The sequence below is a fragment of the Passer montanus genome, unplaced genomic scaffold (assembly GCF_014805655.1).
Source record: "Passer montanus isolate IOZ18808 unplaced genomic scaffold, ASM1480565v1 scaffold18, whole genome shotgun sequence".
In the NCBI taxonomy this organism is placed as follows: Eukaryota; Metazoa; Chordata; class Aves; order Passeriformes; family Passeridae; genus Passer; species Passer montanus.
In genome coordinates, this window is record NW_024365381.1 from 18332290 (window position 1) to 18353808 (window position 21519).

Consider the following 21519-nt stretch of genomic DNA (forward strand, 5'->3'; position numbering starts at 1 on the left):
AGGGAACAGAAAGCCATCAGAGCAGCCCCAGACATGATTGCTCTGCAGGGTTATTTTCCCTCTCTCTTTCTTTCTTTCCCATTGTGCTTGGGTTTTGATTTTTCTTCTTTGTGTTAAGAAAGCTGGAGAGCTGAAATGGTCTGTAAATTGCATTCATGCTGAGCCCGGGCTAGGTAGGCTAGTTAAAGGTCACTCTCATGGACTAGATGGCCTCCTCTGTGGGGCGGTGAGAGTGTTTAAGAAGGGAGTCACAATGTCCCTTGAGGCTTTTTTAACCCTTATTTTTCCAGGATAGTTTGTAGAGCTCTGGTTCTGAGTTAAGTTTGTTTAAATAGGCCCAGGAGGTAAAAACATGAGGGGTAGTTATGATAAAATGGTAACTCTTTCAGCCGTCAGATGACTTTCCAGCCTGATAAGTCTGGAGTGGGGCTGTGCTGCCATGGTCTCATGCTCTTTATTGAACTAAACACTTTACTGGTTTGCTCACATCCCTTCTGAGGTTCCTGGTGGCATTTCAACTGTATGACTTGCTAGTGCAGGTGAGTTCAGCTCTCCCATGCATAGGTGCCTAGTTTGGGTATTACACAGTGTTTCTGGAGGTGAGTTCCAAGGTTGGCCATAAGCAGTCATTCTTGCCTTCCCCAGGGAAGCACTAGGAATGAGAAGGGCAGTGGGCTTAAACTGACTGCAAATCACATGCCCAGGTATCAGGAAACCAACCAGCCACCTGCCTACAGGTTACAATTGATGGTGAATGCATGTGTATATACTCATCCACTACAGCAAAGCAAAGACAAACTAATTTAGCTTTATAGTCTACTTTTTTCTTACTTCAAGAGGACACTCTTGAATTGCAACTCCATACCCCATTTTCTTGCTTTTTGCTTGATACAGTTTATTTGTAGCTGTCTCCTGGGGAGCTCAATGCTGAGTTTAGGTAAGAATTAAGTAACTCAATATCAGTTTTCAAGAATGGAAAAAGTTAAGCTTGCAAAGTATATCAGTAGTGCAAAGTTCCAAAGAAAATGGAAGAATAAGTCTTCTACTTGGGCTTGGAGTAGGGCAAAGGAATGTGTGGTTTCACAGTGCTGTAAGAGACTGGCATCAGTACTATATCCCTGAAAACCATGCAGAAGAGGTCAACAGGTGCTCCATGTCACCCTCAGTTCCTAATTTTAAGATGCTGGTTTTCATATGCACATATCTCTCCATCTAAGATAAAGCCTGAAACATCACTGCTTCTCTCCTTACACCCAGCCAGCCAGTCATGTAAATGCTGCATCCCATGAAGTTCTGCCAAGTTCAGCAGAACCTAGGTGTGTTCAGCTCTTTGCAAAGCAAAAGCCCTATTTTTGACCTCACTTCCAGCCTCTTCACTGAGCAGAGCCCATCTTGCCTTATCTTTGACCTGTCTGAGCTGTAGTGCCACTGAAATCTCCCTTGGTAAAAGAATCATGGAATTGAAAGAAGATAGAAGTTCTCTGTCTCTATCTTCATCCTAGTTCTTTCAGCTCAGCTTCCCTGGCACCACACCAGAGTCCTCTCCATCCCAGCAAGGGTATGAGGCAGTGTCCAGATTTATTACTAAGATGCAAATGCTGCTAGAGGAATTAAAAACTAAATTAGCCCCTGCAGTTTTCTCTAGTCTCATGAATTTCAAACCCTCCATGTCCCCTCTCCGTTCACTGTAAACATCCCTGCATGCATCCTTGCTGAGGATGTTGTGTGATGGGAGGATTTCTGTGTTCCATTGTAGCAACTCACAGTTTTCACATCTGCATTTTTTATTGGAAGGGTTATTTTTTTAAATTCTTTGACCCTTTGTCTTTTGCCACAGTTCAGCTGGGGATAGATCAGGCAGAAAGATTTCAAAGCATTAACCAAAAGGAGCCTGTTGTTCCGAACTAGATGAGTGAATAAATACTATGAATTCCCCATTTCTCTCTGCTAGTATACTGGACTTTTAATATCAGTTATTGAGGGTAAAGTTTACTGTATCATTTTGAGCAGCATATGTCATAGAGCTGTAATGATTTGATTGCTGTGCTTTGTGCCAATTGAGGGAAGACACGTGGATGCAGAGCCAAATTAGGATCCTGTTTACTCCTTCCTGAAACTCCGCTGCTTCATTAGGGCTTGGGGAATAAAGAAAACAATTGGATTTTTCTTGTTTTAGAGTGAAGGTAAGGACAAAAGTGAGTTCACATGGGGTATTAAATAGATGGATTTTAGGTGACCAATGTATATTTTTTCTTCTGGACAAACTGTGGCATAGTGAATAGTTCTGGTTGTGGAAGAGAATGTCAGACTGGTGGACTGTAAACTTTTCCCATCAGTGTGTCAGTGGGATTTTGTCCAGAATCCTGAAGTGGAATAACAGGACTTACACAGGTTTGCACTGGGCTGCTGAGGCAGGGGTTTGCAAGGGAAGCCAGCCTGTCTTTGAATTAATCTCTGTTATTTTTTCTGCTGAGAATTACACTTTCAAATACAAGTAAGTCCATCCCCAGGCAATTAGCAGCCAGAGAGGAAGGTAGTGGAGGAGGGAGGACAGGGAGTGACAAACCCTGCAACCTTTCTGTACAATTGGGTAAATAAGCTGCAAAGCAGCAGCTTCTCACCCCCTTTCCTAAGCAGGTGCGTTTCAAGACATTTGCAAAGATATTAACCCGGCATAGAGAGTGTGCCAGTCAGTAATTATGGAAATTAGTTGGCAATTAGATAATGTCACTCACTCTCCGCATACAGCTGATAAGTGGTTGAGAGCCACTTCAAAGCAAGGGCTAGACCCCCTCCGTGGGCTGCTGAGCAGATGGCTGTGACCTGGCATTAACACACTGCTGTCGAGTTTGGGAAGGTGTGTGCTGGTCAGGCGGCACTCGCCTTCCCTTGGCGCTGCGGTGGGGCTGCCTCCCTCCCTGGCCGGGGAACTTGTGCAGCTCTGTGGGCCCTGTGAGTGGGACATTTCAGTACTGCAGGTGGGGGTGTTTCCTGCTCTGGGCTTGGCGTGTGTGAGATGCTGAGCTGTCTGCTCAGTGTGCAGGTTCCTTGTCATTGCAGCTCTCAGGTGGGCCAGGGAGGTGGCACAAGCTGTTGGAAGTGCAGTGGAGGGAACTTGCTTGCTGCTGTCCATCATGAAGTCCTTTTTTATGCAAGATGTGGTCATGCCATGACAATGAGATTTCTCAGAGATCGAGAATATGTAAGACAATACTCCAGGATTCTGTAGCTTTTGTCCCAAGCTGTGATGTATTGCTATGGTAGCAGTATGCTGTATGAGGCTGCTAGGGTAGTATTTATGCTAAAAATAAAATGGTAAGAGCAGAAAATTATTCATTCTCAGCATGTCTTGGAGAATCACTGTGGGAATGGGTGAGGCACAGAATTGGTGTGTCAGGATTTACTCTCTCAAGGCTGGAATTCAGATCCTGCCTCCTGATATAAAGGGTACTGGGTCTTCTGAGCTCTTCTTGAAGACCCTGCTGCTGTGGTAGGATTTGTTCTCACAGACTTAACTGTGTGAGACATGAAACTGGAGTAATGGGAAGCACCATGAGTCAGGACTGACGTGCACTGACAGAGCTCTGGGGGAGTCACAGATGGCCCTAGCCTGCTAGTGGTTGGGTGTGGGCAGCCTTCCCAAAATCTGAGCTGCAGTGTCTAAAGGGCAATGAAGCACCCAGCAATGACACCTATATTTCATGTTTTTTTGCATTGTTTTCCTCTTCTGAGACAGAGCTGGCACTGTCTTCTTTCAAAACAGCTAGAAAGGGATTACCTTGGCTTCTCTCGATCAAAACAGAAAGAATTGCCTTGGCTTCCCTCAGTCAAGACTGCTATTCTTGTTTAAACATTTCTGTCTGGTTTCCCTTGTTGGCTATGCCTTTTGTCCTCCCCTAATGAACTGGTATCATTACAGAAATTTGCACCCCACAGGTAGCCTACTCCCATTATTGTACCTTTGAAATATCCCAAGGATTGAAGTGATCCATGGAGGCTGGGATTTGTTTGTGTAAAACAGAATTTCAGCATCCTGGGATTGGGAGAGATAGGTTTTCAGACAGGAGTTTGAACTGTGTGTGGACATAGGTATCTCATCTGTGGTTATCTACAGTGTTCACACCTGCTGCTGTGATTTACAGCATCTTTCACTGCTTATCAAAGTGTTGGTCTTCTAAAACAGGAAAAGAAGAGTATAAGACTGAGGGATGCTTTTGATGCAGATGGTGCAATCTACCCTGCCCAGGAGAATTTAAAGGTGGGATATGAGCCCTGCTGCATTGGGGTCTCTGTGGATGGTTGCTGCCATGCTGGGCTTGTTGCCCTTCTCAGCTCAGGCTGAGCACAGAGCTGTCTGATGGAGTAGTGAATTTTGCCATGGTGGTAATAAATGGCCCAGGAAGCTGCGAGCTGCTGGAAGCACATCACTGGCTAATTTACACACATTATGATGTTCCTATTTCCATCTCATCAGTAATTCCAGGCTTGGGTCATCACTTTCTCTCTTACCTTTCTCTCACTCTATTCTTCTCCATAAATCGTGGGCTATTTTAGTGGATTCTCCAGAGACCATAGAGAAGAAAGGTAAATGGACAAGAACCACATAATTTTTTTTCCCCAATCCATTTTTCAGAACCCCCAGAACCCCCATGAACTGAACTTAACTTAGCCAACACAACTTCGTGAACAATCCTAATCCCAATTGTGATTATTGGGAAGACAAATGAAATGAGGAATTGGATTCTGTGTTTAATTCTTTGTTCATTTTACACCTCTCCTAACACCTCCTTTTCCCACCTTCTATTTTCCTCAGCCAAGCTGTTAACAATTAAAAGGAATTATCTTCCCTCTGGTTTTGACTTGATTTTATTTGTGTTTATAGCAGTTTAGCTAACATGCTTTACTCAGGCAGCTGCAGGGAACAGGCCTGGTTTCCACTGGGTACTGAAAGCTCACATTTCTCTCCAGCTTGCGGGTTTTCTTTTAATTGATCCCTTTTGTTTTCTAAGTGACTTGTTTTTTGTGCTGGCTAAATTTGTCAGGCTGACAGCTCTGGAGACTTATGGCTTCTGCCGGTCCCTGAGGCAGGTGAGCATGTGACTGTGTGAACTCTCCCCTCTGTTTCCTAGTGATTCTCCTCCAGCTCAACCTCTATCCCTACCAAACAGAAACTTTCCAGCACTGACCACTTGTGCAGTGTCTGTGTGCCTTCTCCTTCACAGCAAGATGGATGATGGGGTTGCAAGGCATCTGTTGTGAGCAACTCTCATGGTTCACAGCACAAAACACTTTTCCCAAGCAAATACTGCCTGACAATATGTGTTCCAGTTTGTGGAAGCTGTGTTCATGCTGGCTTCTGTGAGGCTGAAGGCCTTGATTCTTATCATCTCCTTTCCTGATTTGTATCAATGCTAATGTTAGGCATTCCCAGAGCTGTTCTTGTGTCCAGCCCCTCTTTGTGAGCAAACACCTGTGTTAATAGAAGACTTACTTTCTTCTTGGGTAGAATTTTCAAAGAATGAGCCTAGCTTTGTGCTGCCTTTACTTGTCACTTAAAACATCCTCCTACACCAGGCATACAGTCACCCACATGCAAGTATGCAGAAGTGACTTAAATCCTGGTGTTAACAGAAGTAACTCATTGAAGGCAGTGGAGTTCTTTGCTCTTAATTAGGGATGAATTTGGCGTTTTTGCCAAACCACTAGACCAGGGTAAGTGGTTAAGAGCTTTGACAGTTCTTATCATCTAAGCTACAAGTTTGCTATCATCTAAGCTGCAGGTTGCTATAAATAATTTGTATAACACATGTTTCCAGGTTGCAGAGGTCCATGGTAGAGTCTCTGAAGTATGCAAGACATGTAAAGTAAAAACAGCTATTGTGTGACAGGCTGACAGCAAGGCTGTATTCTCTAATCCTTCCTTGGTGCGCTAGGAAGCATAATGTAAGCAATGGAATAGGAAGTTTGGATAGTGGTGTCTCTTGCCCTTACCAGCTTTTAAACTCTAAGGAACTCTGGTCTTTGCCCTAAGCATTTTCATGGAGAGACAATTGTTATTGGGAAAGCTCCAGCACCATTTCCCAGTAAAGTCAATGAAGTTGCATCCATCAAGGGAGTTAAATAATTTGGTGTATTTTTATATTGCTCATTGTTGTTATGTGTACAGATGACTTGGTGAGTTCTCTATTTTGGCCCCTTAGTTTTGAGGATGAAGATATTCTTGCTGCTTTTGAGACCTGTACAGCCAATTGCAAGCATGCAGAAGTGTCCAGAGTACCAAAAAATGTAAATAAGTTATTGGACAGGATATTAGTAAGCTTTCTAGTAAAGATATGGTGAGCAGTAAGATTAACTTATCCCTTTCTTTTTTTGTCTTGACCCCACAGGTCCTGCAAGCTCCGTGAGTGCCAAGCAGTGAATTATGGGCTGGGTATCCACCAGTGCATCATGAAGATTGACTTTATTTTTGCCCTCTTGAAGTTCACGTGCGTTATGAATTCACTCTCTCTTCTATCTCACTGCCATCTCCGTAAATATTGTCATCACTTCTAGAAAACAAGAATTTTAGGCTTGGGCTTTGGCTCTCCCTTTCCTTCCTCCTGGAACACCAGTGTCACCTTTGTGTTCTACTAAAACAAATCACTGTAGGTTATTTTACCCTTCAGAGAAGTACACCATCTGGAGAAGTCACTTCATGTATCCTGTACTTCTGAGATAAAAGCCTCTGGTTCCTAAGGATAATTGAGATCTTTCCTTGGGAGGAGACACTGCCCCTTGCTCACTTTCCACTTACTCACCTGTTCTCTGTCACTCTCTCTGCTCTTCTTCTCTTCCTTTTGGATTTAACATTTGGTGTTGACTGCTGGGGTTCTCCTTCCAGTAGTGTGGCTTCTTTTTTTCTCCTAGGGAAGAGCAGATTCTTGAAACAATGGGCTTCACTCTGCATTCTATCTACTTCACCTTGAAGGTGAGTTTGCTCCTGGGCTCCTTGCTGGGTCTCTGTTTGGGTCTGGAGTTCATGGGCATCCCCAACCAGTGGGCCCGCTACCTCCGCTGGGATGCCAGCACAAGGAGCGAACTCAGCTTCCAGTTCAAGACCAATGTCTCTGCTGGGCTGCTTCTCTATTTTGATGATGGTGGTGTCTGTGACTTCCTCTGTGTGTCCCTGGTTGATGGGCGCATCCAGCTGCAGTTCAGTGTGGACTGTGCGGAGACGACAGTCACCACAGACAAGCAGGTGAACGACAGCAGCTGGCACTTCCTGATGGTCAGCCGCAATCACCTTCGGACCGTGCTCGTGCTGGACGGGGAGGCCAAGCCGGGCGAGGTGCGTCCGCAGCGCCAGCATATGAATATCGTCAGTGACCTTTTCATTGGTGGGGTCCCGCTGGACATTCGTCCTGCTGCCTTGACTCTTGATGGTGTTCTGAGTGAGCCTCCATTTCAAGGATTTATCCTGGATCTTAAATATGGCAATTCTGAGCCGCAGCTCCTGGGCAGTCAAGGGGTCCGACTGGAAATGGAAGGACTTTGCTCAGAAAACCCCTGTGAAAATGGTGGCACTTGCTTCCTTCTGGATGGCGAGCCACACTGTGACTGCTCAGCCACTGGATATGCTGGCAAGCTGTGTTCTGAAGGTAAGAGAATACTTCCCTGCTTCTCATTGACCTTTACACAATCCAAAGAGTTAATTTGTTGTTTAACAGGGATATGACAGAGTTGTTATTCCTGCTGATGGTTGTCAAAGCAATTCAAGTTCCACCATTCTTTTTCCAAATAGAAGTCATTAAATGGGAGTAGATAAAGAGCATGAGCAACTGCAACAAAGTGTCTTTCTGAAAGGATGCTGCACTTGTAACATGGAGAGATTTTCATCATCATCAGCAGCAACTTATTAATAAGGGTAGAGAACAGTGGTAAATAAAACTAAGAAGTACCTTAGGTTAATGTTGGCAAAATAAATGACTGGCTTTTTCCAGTAGTCCCTGAAAACTGAGTGAATGTCAGCAAACAGGAGCCATATGTATGTATATATATAAATATATATATGTATCACTAACATAACTGATTGACAGGACATTGTATACTTATTTGATGTTAGCAGTTGCTAGCTTGTGGAAGCCCCATGCTTCCCTTCAATTGCTTGCATACTAATCACTGAATGGCACCTTAATTTTTTTAGCATCCTTGATTAAATTGCTTAAATTGTTTTTTAAAATTGATCTCAGTGTTGCAAAGGGAAGAGGGGTTTGAATGTTTCCTCATTGTTTGGTACTCTCTTTTTGAATTTGTGTTTGAGAGTTTTAAGTCATGCAAACTACATGATGAAGTGTATTTCAGATTTTTCCTTGGGTTTTTAGCAATTGTGATGGTAATTGATTTTGTATGTACAGGAGACTTAAGTCAACTGAAAAACCCTGTGTGACTTTGAGAATCTCATCACAACATTGTTTATGACATTTGGCTTTAAACACCACAGTTTGAGATTGAAACAAAGATGAAACCTGGACAAGAAGTGTCCAATCTCAAGGGAAGAAAAAACCCCAACCTCAAAATTTGTCGAAATGGAAATATTTGCAATAATATATTTTCACAGTTACTATTTGTTCAGTTCTTTTGGTGATGAAACTAGATTAACCAGAGCTTAGCCTGTACAATGTGAAATGTGGTGAAAACAGTCCTTATATACTGTTGCTATCTAAGTAAAAAGCCCTGCAGCTCCACATTTGCAGTCTGCATTTAGGTGGAGAAGCAAACATGTTTTTATAGGAAGGGAAGGTTTGGAAAATAAGCATAGCATTCATATGTGCATTAATTTTAGGGTGATTTTAATAATAATAGAAAATTTGGCTTTATATCCAAATAATTCAGTACATTAGCCTTTGACAGGAGGTGTGAGCCTGTGAAGTGTTGAACACAGAATTCTTCCTGGCTATTTGCTCCGACCTGATTAGTCCAAACCATTAATGAGCCAGAACTGTTGAGCCATGAATTACGTGGGGCTGGACAGAATCCTGGTTGTGACCAGGCAGTTCAGGAGCTCAGCCACCAGCCTGATCCTCCTATGCTTATGGAGCAAACACACCTCAGGTCTAAATGCTGTGGTGACAGAAGATTGCAAGAGCCACACAGGTATGTGGACCCTGAAACATGCAGACGTAAGGCTCTGTCTACTGCTGGGCTAATGGATCCAGACTCCTCGGGAGCTGCTCAAGACATCAATAGCATATGGTTTTCAGTGAACCACTTGAGAAAGTACTGCAAGTGAGCAGGAATTCCAGGTACCTGTGGGGCAATTGCAAGAACTCTAACCAGGGCTCAGAGGGTGGACTTTCTGCATTTCCTGGCTGGGTGGAACAATCTGAAATACATCTTCTAATGAATCCAGGGATATTTTTATTGTAGACACCACGGATAAAGCAATGCTATTGTTACTGTTTGAAGCCGTGAGTCACCGTTGCTGTTTGTTTCCTATAGTGATTCATCAGTTTCCAGCCCAACCTGCTGTTAAGGGTGAGCAAAGAAGTTTGTCACAATGTGCCTTCTTAAGCAAACACTTTTAACTCACTGTTAGCTGGGGTCTTTTCACTCTCAGAGAAGATGGTGTGCGAAGAACTTTTCCAGTGGATCAAATGTAGAGATTTCCACAGTCACTACCTTGCTTGGTTTTTCTTGTTTTCTCGTATTTTACTAAATGCTGTATATTTGGTTTATGTTATAATTTTATAATCAGCCTTGTTTTCTGCCTCCTTTATGCTGTAGCAGTGGTGATTTCTGTGTGTTAAATACTGTCATTGAAAAAAAAGGTTACAGTGTCTGTGCAGATGAATGGGAAAACCAAAAGAAAAGGCTGTTTAGTAAGTGGAAACAAGCAGACAAAGAAAAGTGGCAAGAAAAAACCAGGAACCAAATTAAGTATAGCTACCTTTTTGTCTGATTTTGAAAAGCGCAAGATGTTGTCTTTCAATTCTGCAAGTGTGGCAGAATCTCCACTGATAAACAGTAGGATGTGGCATGAATGGCAGAACTGGTTACAGGCTCTTCCTGCTTGTGGCTTGATTGGCCATTAAACAACTTGTATTTTCTTTGTTTGCTTTTTTCCCCCAAGAGATGGAGATGTTTGTTGTGAGAACTGTTCCCTTTTGTATCTTTATCATGCCTCTGGATATATGCAGAAGTAACATGATTATTTTATTCCCAGTCTCACTTTTGAAAAAGATTGGTCTCAGCCGGATATCAACAATTGCCTTTTTGGGGAGGGAACTTTCACTCCATTACAGTATTTACTAATCTGTAGTCTATGTGCATATTTTCATTTCATCATCAGAGTTGGCTCTCTTACTGGGAACTGATGGGTCCGATCAATAACCAGTTCTGTTTGAACAGCTAAATGTAATGTGTACCTTTTTAATAATGAGTTCTCTTGACAGTGTCCAGGCCATTACTTGGCTATTGACAGATACCTATGTCTGCAGATGGTATAACCATAGCAAACTCATTTATTTTGTGGCCAGAGATAGAAGAAGTAGAGAGCAGAACCTGCTGTTTCTGTACTATGATGGAATGAAGCTCCATTTACAGTATTATAGGCTACTGTAACTCCAAGTGCAGTTCCAGTTATAATGGATATCAACAGAGAACAACCATTCCATACTGAGATGAAACTGTGAATGCTGTCCAGAATGTGCTCCCAATGTGCAAAAAAAATGTTGGCACTTCATGTGCACCCAGAGTTAGTAGGATTGTGTACACTATGGCAGTCACATGCCCTACACGTGGTAGCTGAGCAGGTACAGTTTCTGTGTCTGAGTTTGTACAGTGGGAGTGGAAATATGTTCACTTTGGGAAGTTTGACTGTGTGGAATAAAATGTGAGACTATTTTAATTGCAGTTGAAATAAACTGGTTCACTGAATCTGACAGCTCTGTAGGTTACAAAGGATAGCTGATTTGAGTAGCTATTAGTTTGTATGTTTCTGGGCAATGGTGGCATTAGACATGAAAGCTGAACTCAGAGACATCTTTCCCTCTCATAAACCTCATCAGTCCCTGTGGAATCAGGATGCTGCCAAGAGAATGAGGTTCCTGTAGAATTTGATCATCACAGATACATTCATCTTTCTGGAGAAAAAACCCAAGAAAGCCCTTCCCCATGCAAATTTTTCAAGCTGAGGTGCTGTAGAAGCCAGATGAGGTTATTCATATCTGCTCATTCAGGACCACGCTGTCAGTCTGCAAGAAATATTCTTTCTCTGACACTGCTGTGTTAAGAGTGAGCTCACAAAAGTGGATAGTGTGAATGCAACACTGCTTGTACAAGTGTATTTTGGCCTAAACCCTCACCCTTCTTCCAAGACTCCTTCTGGACTTTCTGAGGAAAGGTGCACAGAAGATGTGCTTAGAAATGCATTAACTCTGCTTGTAGTTGCAGAACCAAGACGTTGATCACCAACTTCACAAAGCACCATGCTGAAGCCTTTGTGTTGCCTGCAGGGGCTGTTTCTAAACGAAGGCTGAATACGGGCTTGATTGCAGCTCTTCCCTTGATTACAGAGCAAGATTTCCTGGGGATGCTGCCTGCTGAATGACAGAGGAGCCCATTGCTCTGTAATTATCACACTTCTAACTGCATCGGGAACAGATTTTTCTATAGCCCCTCAGCTTCGTTTAAAGTGGCAAGTTACTGCAGGATTTATCCTCTTCCTGCCCCTTCGGAGCAGCCCAGCCTTGGCTGTATCTGAAGGCACTGCCCAGCCTCGCTTGCAGTCATTGTATCTCCCTGCCAGCCACCCCAACCTTCGCAACACTAAAGAATAGGTTGGCACTTTGCCATGAGCCTGATGCTTGCGCTTAATTTGCATATACATTTACATACATTTTGTAATCAGAAACAAATGAACATGACCATAATATTTGCTTCTACTTGCATGTTCCTTGATAGATGAATATAAATTGGTTGTTGAATTCACCAGCAATAAACAGTTGCAGACCCTCCATTTGGTCGTGTGTTCTGCTGTTCTAGAGGACAGCAGGCAGTTCTGGCACATGCTTTGGATGGACCCAGATCTTCACTCATCAGTGCAAAAATCTAGAATTGATTATCTCCAAGGTTTGTGGAGTAAATATTGCAAGGGGCAAATCTGCTGTTTTATGTCACATCTTATGTCACAGCACTGGTGATTGGGCAGAAAGCTGGTAAGAACTTTGCCCATACTTCATTTTGCAGCAATTCAGTTTCCCCCATCTCTTTTGCTTGCTCCATTCTTCCTGGTTTAAGTTCCTTTTGTTGGATTTAAAATTATAATATTTTTTCCAGTCTGGTTGCAATTTTTTTAATGCAATGCCAGATGAGCACCAGAGAAGGATGATGTGTTCAGGTATTAATGTTTATAAAATGCTTTAAAACTTCAAGGTGGAGTTTAGGCACCATTTCTTATTCTTAATGATAAATATTAAAACTGTGCAGGAGCCACAGGATTTAAATTTAGATACTACATACTCTTTCACAGAAGATGGCAAGGACCCCCCTCCCTAAGTGTGGACTAAGCAAACCCTTCCCACAGCTAGCTGGATTTGTTTGCTAGACTCCTCTGCTTTAAAAGCAGGGGAGCTGCAGGGAGATTGCAGGACCCTGTATGGTGAGTGCCATTGATTCAAATAGTCTGGCTGCAATGTATGCTGACAGCTATATTCTTGTAGCTTCCCTCTCTTGTATTATAGATGACTATGGGGCTATAATCCTTTTCTGCTGGATTGCGGGTCAGCTACAGACCTTGGGTAAAAGAGATGTTAAACCCCTCAGTTAGGTGAAGCTTGGACATTTCCTCTGATAAAGTGAAGCAGGTGGTGGTTGGGTACAAAGGAGATTGCTACTTGGTGTAAGGTGGAACTGGTGAAGAGTGACAATAATTTGTGGGCACGGAGAAAAGTGAACTCAGGGGAAAAAAGCCTCAGGATGAAAATGTTCCTTTATAAAATGTTATAGAAGTGTAAACCATAGCTTATATACACTGTTTATAGTAGCTGCTCCATATTTGTTTTACCTGCCTGATAGAATAAAAGAAGAGTTCTTAGCTCTTGCAAAGAGAATGTGATGACCAAGCTTCTGCAGGACTAAATCTAGATGGAATTTGGATACCATCATTCTCTGTGAGCCCATAGATCAACCTGCTGGCTCCTGTTCTGTCCCGAAGTGTGCACAGCCTGGATCTAAACGGGAATTTTTGGGCATTACTAAATAAAGATCAAAATTAAAGTAACTAGTAATAATTATGTGAAGGTGAGCAAAGTCAGAAATTTCTCTTTCCAATGCAGGGATTTCCAACTTGATTTCTGAAGAAGGGTTCATTTTCCTTTGGTTTTGCCATTAAAAAATAAAAGTGGGGGGAAGAGTTGATTTAATATTACTGTACAGGCTTCTGCTAAGCTAGGCAGCTTGTCATGAAGGTCAATCAGCAGTAAATACAGCCCCAAGCAAGGCACATGCTGTAGCTGTTGCTTTCATCCTTATTCTGGTAAGAAGGTGAGCAGGGCATTTGCCACAAGGTAATTTTTGTTATGTTTTGGTGAAAAGTGGAGGGCAATAATCCTCCCAGACACCTTGAGGATGTTGGAAATGACGCCACAAAGCTCCAGGGAGAGAATTGGAGGAGGAGCACATCTGTCCAGTGGACACTGTGAACTCAAAGAAGACGAGCCTCTGCACGTCAGCATCAGCACTGAGTGCTCCCTGGTGCAGGAGAAGGTGGTAATCCATGTGATAAAATGGTAGAATGGCCACCTGTCCTTGGCTAACTTCTAATTTCACTTCTAATTTTAATTGTTTCTTTGCTGACCGACTTTGAACTTGATTGACAGAAAAGCTTTTTTCTCTCCCTATGGAAAGCAAGGCAACTGCAATGTTATTGCTGTCCAAAAACAGCAGTGTAACTTCTGGTGTATGTGTGTATCTTGCACAATCCTTCATTGCAGACAGGTTCACTGCCATTGTAAACCCACCCTGCAGAGCAAAGCAGTTGCCCTTTCTCCATCTGTAAACAGGTCCAGGAGCTGACAACTGGGTGCAAAACAGCCCAAGGGCTGAGAGAAGTAGATGTTGGGGGGATAGGAAGGACTCTGGATGTCAGAATCTACTTGAAGCAGAACTCATTTGTATTTGAATGTGTTTGCTGTGAAACGGGACTGAGACCTGAGTACATTGGATTCAAATTCTGTGCTACTGACACCTTTGCCAGTTATGCTGTGTCAGCTCTCCAGGCCCAGCCTGCATGTACACTTGTTCACCTCATTATTCTGAAAAGAGACCAAGGTATAACGTATAAAGGAAGTGGAGCAGGGCAGCAGAACTTGAATGGTCTGGTCATAAGAGTGTTAGCACCTCAGAGACTGATTTCCATTTCTGCTACAGTCTTTCTGTGTCCCTGGAGTGATTTGCTGGCAGACTGAAGGACTCAAGACTGAATCAATTGACCTTTCTTTGCAGAGGATATGTACCTGGTTACCCCCTGTGTCTCAGTTTCTATATCTGAAATATGTAGCCAGTGGGGCTTCCTATACTCCAGGTGTTAAGAATCCCATATGCTTCTGTATGACAGTGATAGAGACATGTAAATATCTCAGCATGACAAGTAAATGATAATGCATGAACACCCAGTAGAATGACCTGGTTTGGTAGTCAGTTTTTTTAGCTAGGAATGCAGTTAGAAATTAAGGGGGTTTTCCTTGTTAACTGGCCATCTTTGAGGAGTGCTCCTCATCTTTCTTTTCAACAGAAATCTCCCAGTTTCCTGCTACTCTGTGCAGTGTCACACTGTGAGTAGGCAGACCTTTCCCGGGCCAGTCTGCAGTTGTGCTGGTAAAGACAGAGCCTGAGCAGCAGTGCAGCCTCTTCCCTGTTGGTGACATGGAGCAGATGCTGCACTGCAGGGTGCTGATACAAGCAATAGGAGAAAGAGAGCTTTTTTTTTTTTGTATCTGACCCATGTGCTCCACTGACCTTCCCCAAATGAATGTGAACCTCAGATGCTGATCAGATGCTTTTCCTTGTACTGTGGCCCTCCTCTGCCTACCTGTCTGCACTGGCTCTCTCCCTGCTGTGGCTGCTGGTTTCAGCCTGCCCCTTTCACTCTCCATACTCAAGACTCACCCCCACCTTGTGCTGTCAGGGGAAGCAAAGAGAGCATAAAAGGCTACCCAAGCAGAATGGCATAGTTTGCCCTTCCTCTGTTCCTCTATGCATAAAAAGCAGGATAGCAAAGAAAGCCCATTGGATTGTTTCTGAGTGTTTAATTAGCACGAAGCTGGCAAGTGTTTTGTGGTTCTAAGGCACTGAAAGGGTGCATAAAAACCTTGCTTTTCCTGTTAACTCTCATCAAAGCTCTGACTGCTTATTAGATAAAGCAGGTATATTTGTCTGCAGTTTGCAATGTAGGGCATATACTTGACTGTCAGGATTTTGCTCTGAGGTGTGATCTTCCTCCTCTTACTCATGGAATTTGACCAGTTAAGTAACCTAATTGAATATAATGGATTTGGTTTGGCTCTGAGTATTTGGTGAGAGATCTTTATCAGAAAAGAAAGAAGCAGTTCCTTGGAAGATGTAGGAATTTGAGCTGTAGGTTAAAACCAGGCTTCAGTCTCTAATAGTGCTGGCAGGCTTCATAGTTTGCTTGGCTGCTGCATTTATTCAGAAGCCTTTCTCGGCCTCTGTAGTCTCTTGGGTGGATTTTAATTTCTTTGTGGTTTGTTGCCTTAGTATTTGAGAAAAATGACACTGCCTGAGTTTTCCAAACCTCTGGTATGTCTCCACAGGCATGATTTTCTGGTTATTCCTGCTGCATCCATCTTACAAGTCTTGGTTTCAGGGAGAGCCTCTCAGTACCTTTCTCCTTAAGGTAATGTAGGAGAAATCCTTGGAACTAAAGGCACATTTCTCCACTGAGGCTGGTCAGGAGCAAGAGTTGAGGGATGGCTAGCCATGAAGAGAATGGCTAGTGTTGTGATCTGGAAATTTCATAGTTCAGTTGTGTTTGCAGCTGCATACCTTAAGCCTCTTTCTGTATGTGATTGAAATTTCTTACATTCTCCAAATACTGTTTTTAAATGGGGAAGAAGTGCATGGAATCATTCCTTAATAAATTGCTGATTAAAAAGTAAAGCAAAAAAGAAAAGGGTGAAGTTTGTAAAGAGGAAAGGTGATTAAATTTCTTGTCTAGGACTACCTAAAAGAAAAAGCTAAGCTACCGAAAACAAAAGCTTTACTCTGGTAAAGTAACTGGAATTTCTGTATTTTCACTTCTGTCTTTTGCCTTTTGCTCTGTGGCTTCTCTGAGACCTGCTTTGGAACTTTGTGTGGTAGGAGGCAGGGGGCTGTGCAAAAACAACTACCCCTGCATGATGCCTACCAGACCTCTGGTGTAATGGGAGATCTGTGTAGGTCCTTGTAATTCACATAGCTTTGACTTTAAGGAAGATGACAGAGGATCAGTGAACGTGAAAGATTATGGATGGATGTATTATCATTGTGAAGCAGTAGTGTTGCTATATCCCTCAGGATAACCAGAGCTACAGGTAGGTTTATATTAGTGTCAAAGGTGGGGCAAAACTCATACAGGCATATCCAGCTGAAAATTTGGCAGATTAGGTACTGGTAGCTGTGTGATCCCAGAGCTTGAAATATGATGATATTTTTATGACTATAAGTTTATTATTGTGTGGAAGACCTTTAGAGTAAACATCAGATGCTGCAGAAAATGGCAAAATCCTCTTTCTTCAGAGTTCCTCTAGTGGGCACTGTGTTGTTGGAGATCTGATTTTTTTTCCTTCAGTGGAAAAAAAAAAAGTAGGGCTCAAGTGATCAATTTGTAATTTCACTTGCTGGCTGCCTCCTCCTAAATTTTCTTTTCCTTCATTACTTAAGCTGAAATGCTCAATTGTGTCTCAACTGCAGCAATGAACACATCTACAACAAATTCCAAAGTCTGTTGGTTTTGAACAGACATGAGGCCTATATACCTATACCCACATTATCTCTACTTTGCATCTGACACAGAAATGTATCTTTAAGGTAGTCTGGTGTTTGCTTGCCCTATGGCGTGGCATGTTTGAATGAAAGACATGTGAAGCTACATTTTGATCAGCTAAGACACATCAGAATCAAACAGACTGGAAATGTTTTCCTTGTGAAAAATGGTGGTTTCTTTCAGATCAAAATATTTAGAAAAAACCCCCGACTGATTTGGATGACAATCTGCAGAAAAAAGCAATGTGTTTTTAATTTGTAGAATTTCTGAATCCTAATTAAAAAAAAAATGTACTCTATATCTACTACACGTAACAATGTAGCTTATTTTAAAATTTACCAACATGATTAGCCCAAATATGGATCTATCTATGGATCTGATGAACTGCAATATATCACAAAAATGTTGAAGTGTTTTAAGGAAGGGGCATGTACTCCCACAGTGACCAAATGGAACTAATGGAAACCCATGGAACCCCACCATGCTCCGGGAAGGGGCATGTACTCCCACAGTGACCAAATGGAACTAATGGAAACCCATGGATTGAACCCCACCATGCTCCTGTGGGAACTGGTAGGTTCAGAAGAGCAGGCAAAAGGAGACCTAAGCATAGGTTAAACTTAACCAGAGAGGAGAACAGATTTCCAGCCTGCAGACAGCAAGTGGAGCCTGGAGCACAAATACAGCAATGACCAGACTGGTGCCCTTTGAAGCCTCCCAGGAGAGAAGAGTGGTGTGAAGCACTATTATCCTTTCAGTTTGTTGGAAGTGACAGCTCCATAGGTACTGCTGTCTGTCAAGAGCTCCACTATAAGAAAGACTTGAGGAATAATTATGAGTGGATAGGACTCGAGTGGGCTCTTTCCCATTTGACTTATAATATGTATCACTGAACAGTGCAGTCTCTCAACAGTGACAGTGAAGGCAGCAAGGCTGAGTATATTAATGAAGCACCACAGCTGCTGATTTGAGAGGCTGAGATTGTCAGCAGTTTGTTTTTTAGCTTTTCAGCATGTTGGATTGAACCTAAGTAGTTCACAATGCAGCCGGACCTAAGGACTGGGCAGCAGGCATTCCCAAAGCAGAGCTTAACAAATACCTCTCTGTGCAAGAAATGCTCTTTGAAATGCAGCCAGCCCAAGCTGAAATTTGGGCTGGATAAGCAAGGCTCTGCCTTTGAAAATCACTTGGGATCTGCACCAGTATGGCTTGACAGTCATTCTTGAGCTCTGGGATGTTTCCCTGTCATTGCTGCTGCCAGTGTGGTGACTCCCAGTTTGCCTGAGGCAAAAGATAGCTAAACCAAAGTACTAAGTAACAGATCCTCTATCCCGGGAGAACAATTGGCTGTGATTTCAGAACTCATTTGTCAGTGGTGTTTAATTATAGCCTTGCTACCACTTGCAGTGGAGGTCACCGCTACATTGTAGGTCTGTTTAGTGCTCCCTCTGGTCTTAAAAATCTATGAATCTATATCATGCTATTTTGGGGCATTTGTAACAGTCTCCACTAGTTATCTCCCAGAGTTGAAATTGCTTAAGTTTCCTCCTAGTTAATTGACAAAATATTGTTGTTGGAAAGCTGACTAAAACAATTTAATCCCCTTTTCAGGTCTGGGAGTGAAACAAAATGTAGGTTACATCTTCTTTAGTTTCTATCCTTACAGTTGCCCAGCTGTTTTTGCCTTCTGCACAGCTCTGCTGCAATATGGGCATGTGAATTATTTTAACTTGCAGATACTGTGTCATCAATGAGCTGTTCTGTAGTGAAAATATCACATGCAAGGATCATTGTATAAAATGTTTTCTTGCACATCTGGTCCCATAAATAATACGCAATTTAAAATTAACTTCATATACCAACTACTCTTTATTCCATTCATCTGATGGAAGATGTCCTTAAGTAAGAACTAAACACAAATCTACATAGATTTGTTGATCTTGTCAAGTAACCTTTAAGTCCCATTTTAAAAAGTGATTCAGGTACCTTGAAGCCTTGTGACTGATCTGGAATTCAAAATTGCAGTTTTGATCATTTTACCTTCATATTGTATTTATTTCTGTTCTTTTTCACCTCTAAAAATTTGGCCCAAAGATCACATTATTCCATGAGATCCTTTCCTTGCCTGTGTTTGCCATTAATAATTTTAATGATCTGATACTGAATTGAAACCAAGACCAATCAAATGCTTTTATTTTAAAACTGAGTGAAGAAGGAAAATTAATTGCAAAAATCTTGCTTAAATGTGATTTTAAAGTTGTGAATTTCAGAATTAAATGATAGTACCTGCTACAATCAAAATGCCACATGGCATCCATTCAAATGTGCTTCAGGCATCCTGCACTTGAATTGTGTGCAAGGCAGGAAAATAAAAGAGCTAAAACGTTGTCAGGTTAATAATAAATTGTGCATACATGTGGCACATTTCATCAGAGTATTCCTAAGCATCTCACAACTACTGATAAATCAGTCAGCCTTCACATCACTCTACCGCACTGTGGAATTCATGCTATCTCCATTTTACTGATGGCAAAACTGAGAGGCAAGCAGAATGAGAATTATTGAAGGGTATCAAGTCAGAAACTGCCTGAGGTGAAGTTGGAATCCAGAATGCTAAATTCTAAGTATTAAACAATGTAGTTGTTTATCTAGTTTTATCCAAGTGTGCTAGAAAACCCACAAAATACTGTGGTATATGTTGAATGTGTAGCTAAACCCAGAGCATTGGATTTTAGGGATTCTTGTGACATTTCAGCTGAAATTCAAATAATTTCAACTCTCTTAACTCTCTTTTTATTCTTTTTGGTGGATTGGATTGTCTATAACAAAGAAGTTCTGCCTTTGGAGCTGTTCTTTCATAACTTTGCCCACTGAAACCATCTTGAACCAGCTTGTTCTGTACCTTGTGCCAGTAGGCAGCACTGCTTTGGCTATGCTTTATGGATTCCCCTGTTTAGTACTTTTTTTGAGTTAGTAATAAGGAAAAATAGACTTGTAGCAATAAAAGTTTTAGCTAGTTTTGCCTGTCTATGGTTTGTGTGTGTTCTGATACAACTTTTCAAGACAGGATCCAGTTTCTCTAAATGTTTGCAGTAGAGAAAGGTTTATGATTTCACTTAAAGTACCAAAATGTAAGACTAATTTAAAATATTTGAATACTTGACTAAAAATACCCTTGGATGGAAGGTGATAGGAGAAAGTATGGTTTTACATTTCCCCTCCCTTCTGAATTCTTCAAACCTGCAAAGGTTAGGCTTTCATGTAGCCTTCTGTTTCTGTCCAGCCTTCATTGTCCATAGAAAACTTTGTTCCAGGGTGGAGTGGCTCCAATGAACCACTGAAGGCAGGACTCTGTTACGCTGAACTTCCAGCTGAGTAAAACTGATCATATAGAAGGTTGTTCATATGTGATAAAGAAAGAAGAGTTTTTAATTTCACTTTTTTGTTTTGTTGGTTATTTTCATAGACTCATTTAGGTTGGAAAAGACGTCAACGATCATCAAGTCCAACCATTAACCTACCACTAAGTGCTACATCTACACATTTTTTTAAATACCTCAAGTGATGGTGACTCAGCCACTTTCCTGGGCAGCCTGTTTCAGTGCTTGGCAACCCTTTCTGTAATGAAATTTATCCTAATATCCAGCCTGAATGTCCCATGGCACAGCTTGAGACTCTGTCCTCTCATCCTATGAATTTTTACTTGAGAGAAGAGGCCAATTCTCCCCTAGGCCAAATCTAATTTCAGGTAGTAGCAGAGAGGGATAAGGTCTCACCTGAGCTTCCTCTTCTACAGGCTTTTTCTCTTCCCATCTCCCTCAGTTGCTTCTCCAAAGACTTACTCTCCAGACCCTTCAGCAGCTGTGTTATCTGGACACGCTCCAGCACCTCAATGTCATTGTTGTAGTGAGTGTCCCCGACCTGAACACAGGACTCGAGTTTTGGCCTCGGCAGTGACCAGTGCAAGGGGACAGTCACTGCCCTGCTCCTGCTGGCCACACTATTGCTGATAGAGGCCAGGATGCTACTGAACTTCTTGGCCACCTGGGCACGCGCTGGCTCACGTTCAGCTGCTGTCAACCAGCACCCCCAGGTCCTTTTCCTCTGCTCTGCTTTCCAGTCACTCTTCCCCCAGCCTGCAGTGATGAATGGGGTTGTTGTGATGCAAGATGCAGGACCTCAGACCTGGCCTTGTTGAACCTCATACCACTGGCCTCAACCCATTGATCCACCCCATCCAGATTCCCCTGCAGATCCTTCCTGCCCTCCAGCAGATCAACACTCCCACTGAACTTGGTGTCTTCTCCAAAGTAAGGCTTCACTTGATCCCCTCATCCAGATCATTGATAAAGATACTTAACAGAACTGGTCCCAGTACAGAGCTTGGTGAACCCCACTTGTCCCTGGCCACCAGCTGGATGTAACTCCATTCACCCCCACTCCTGGGGTTTGGCCATCCAGGTTTTTACCCAGCAACAGGTACACCTGTCCAAGACATG

At 42.5% G+C, this 21519-nt stretch overlaps 1 protein-coding gene across 12 annotated transcripts in view; it reads left to right on the forward strand.

Annotated features, from left to right (window-relative positions):
• The first annotated feature begins 6399 nt into the window (after positions 1 to 6399).
• Positions 6400 to 21519, forward strand: part of NRXN3 (neurexin 3) — a 920037-nt gene continuing 904917 nt past the window's right edge. For 10 of the 12 annotated variants that reach the window (XM_039705053.1, XM_039705055.1, XM_039705049.1 and 7 more), the window contains exon 1: positions 6929 to 7637. In XM_039705053.1, the coding sequence (XP_039560987.1) occupies positions 6929 to 7637 (709 nt within the window). Of the gene's footprint in view, positions 7638 to 21519 lie in introns of all 12 variants that reach the window. The other 2 variants (XM_039705065.1, XM_039705064.1) reach the window with 2 other exon arrangements.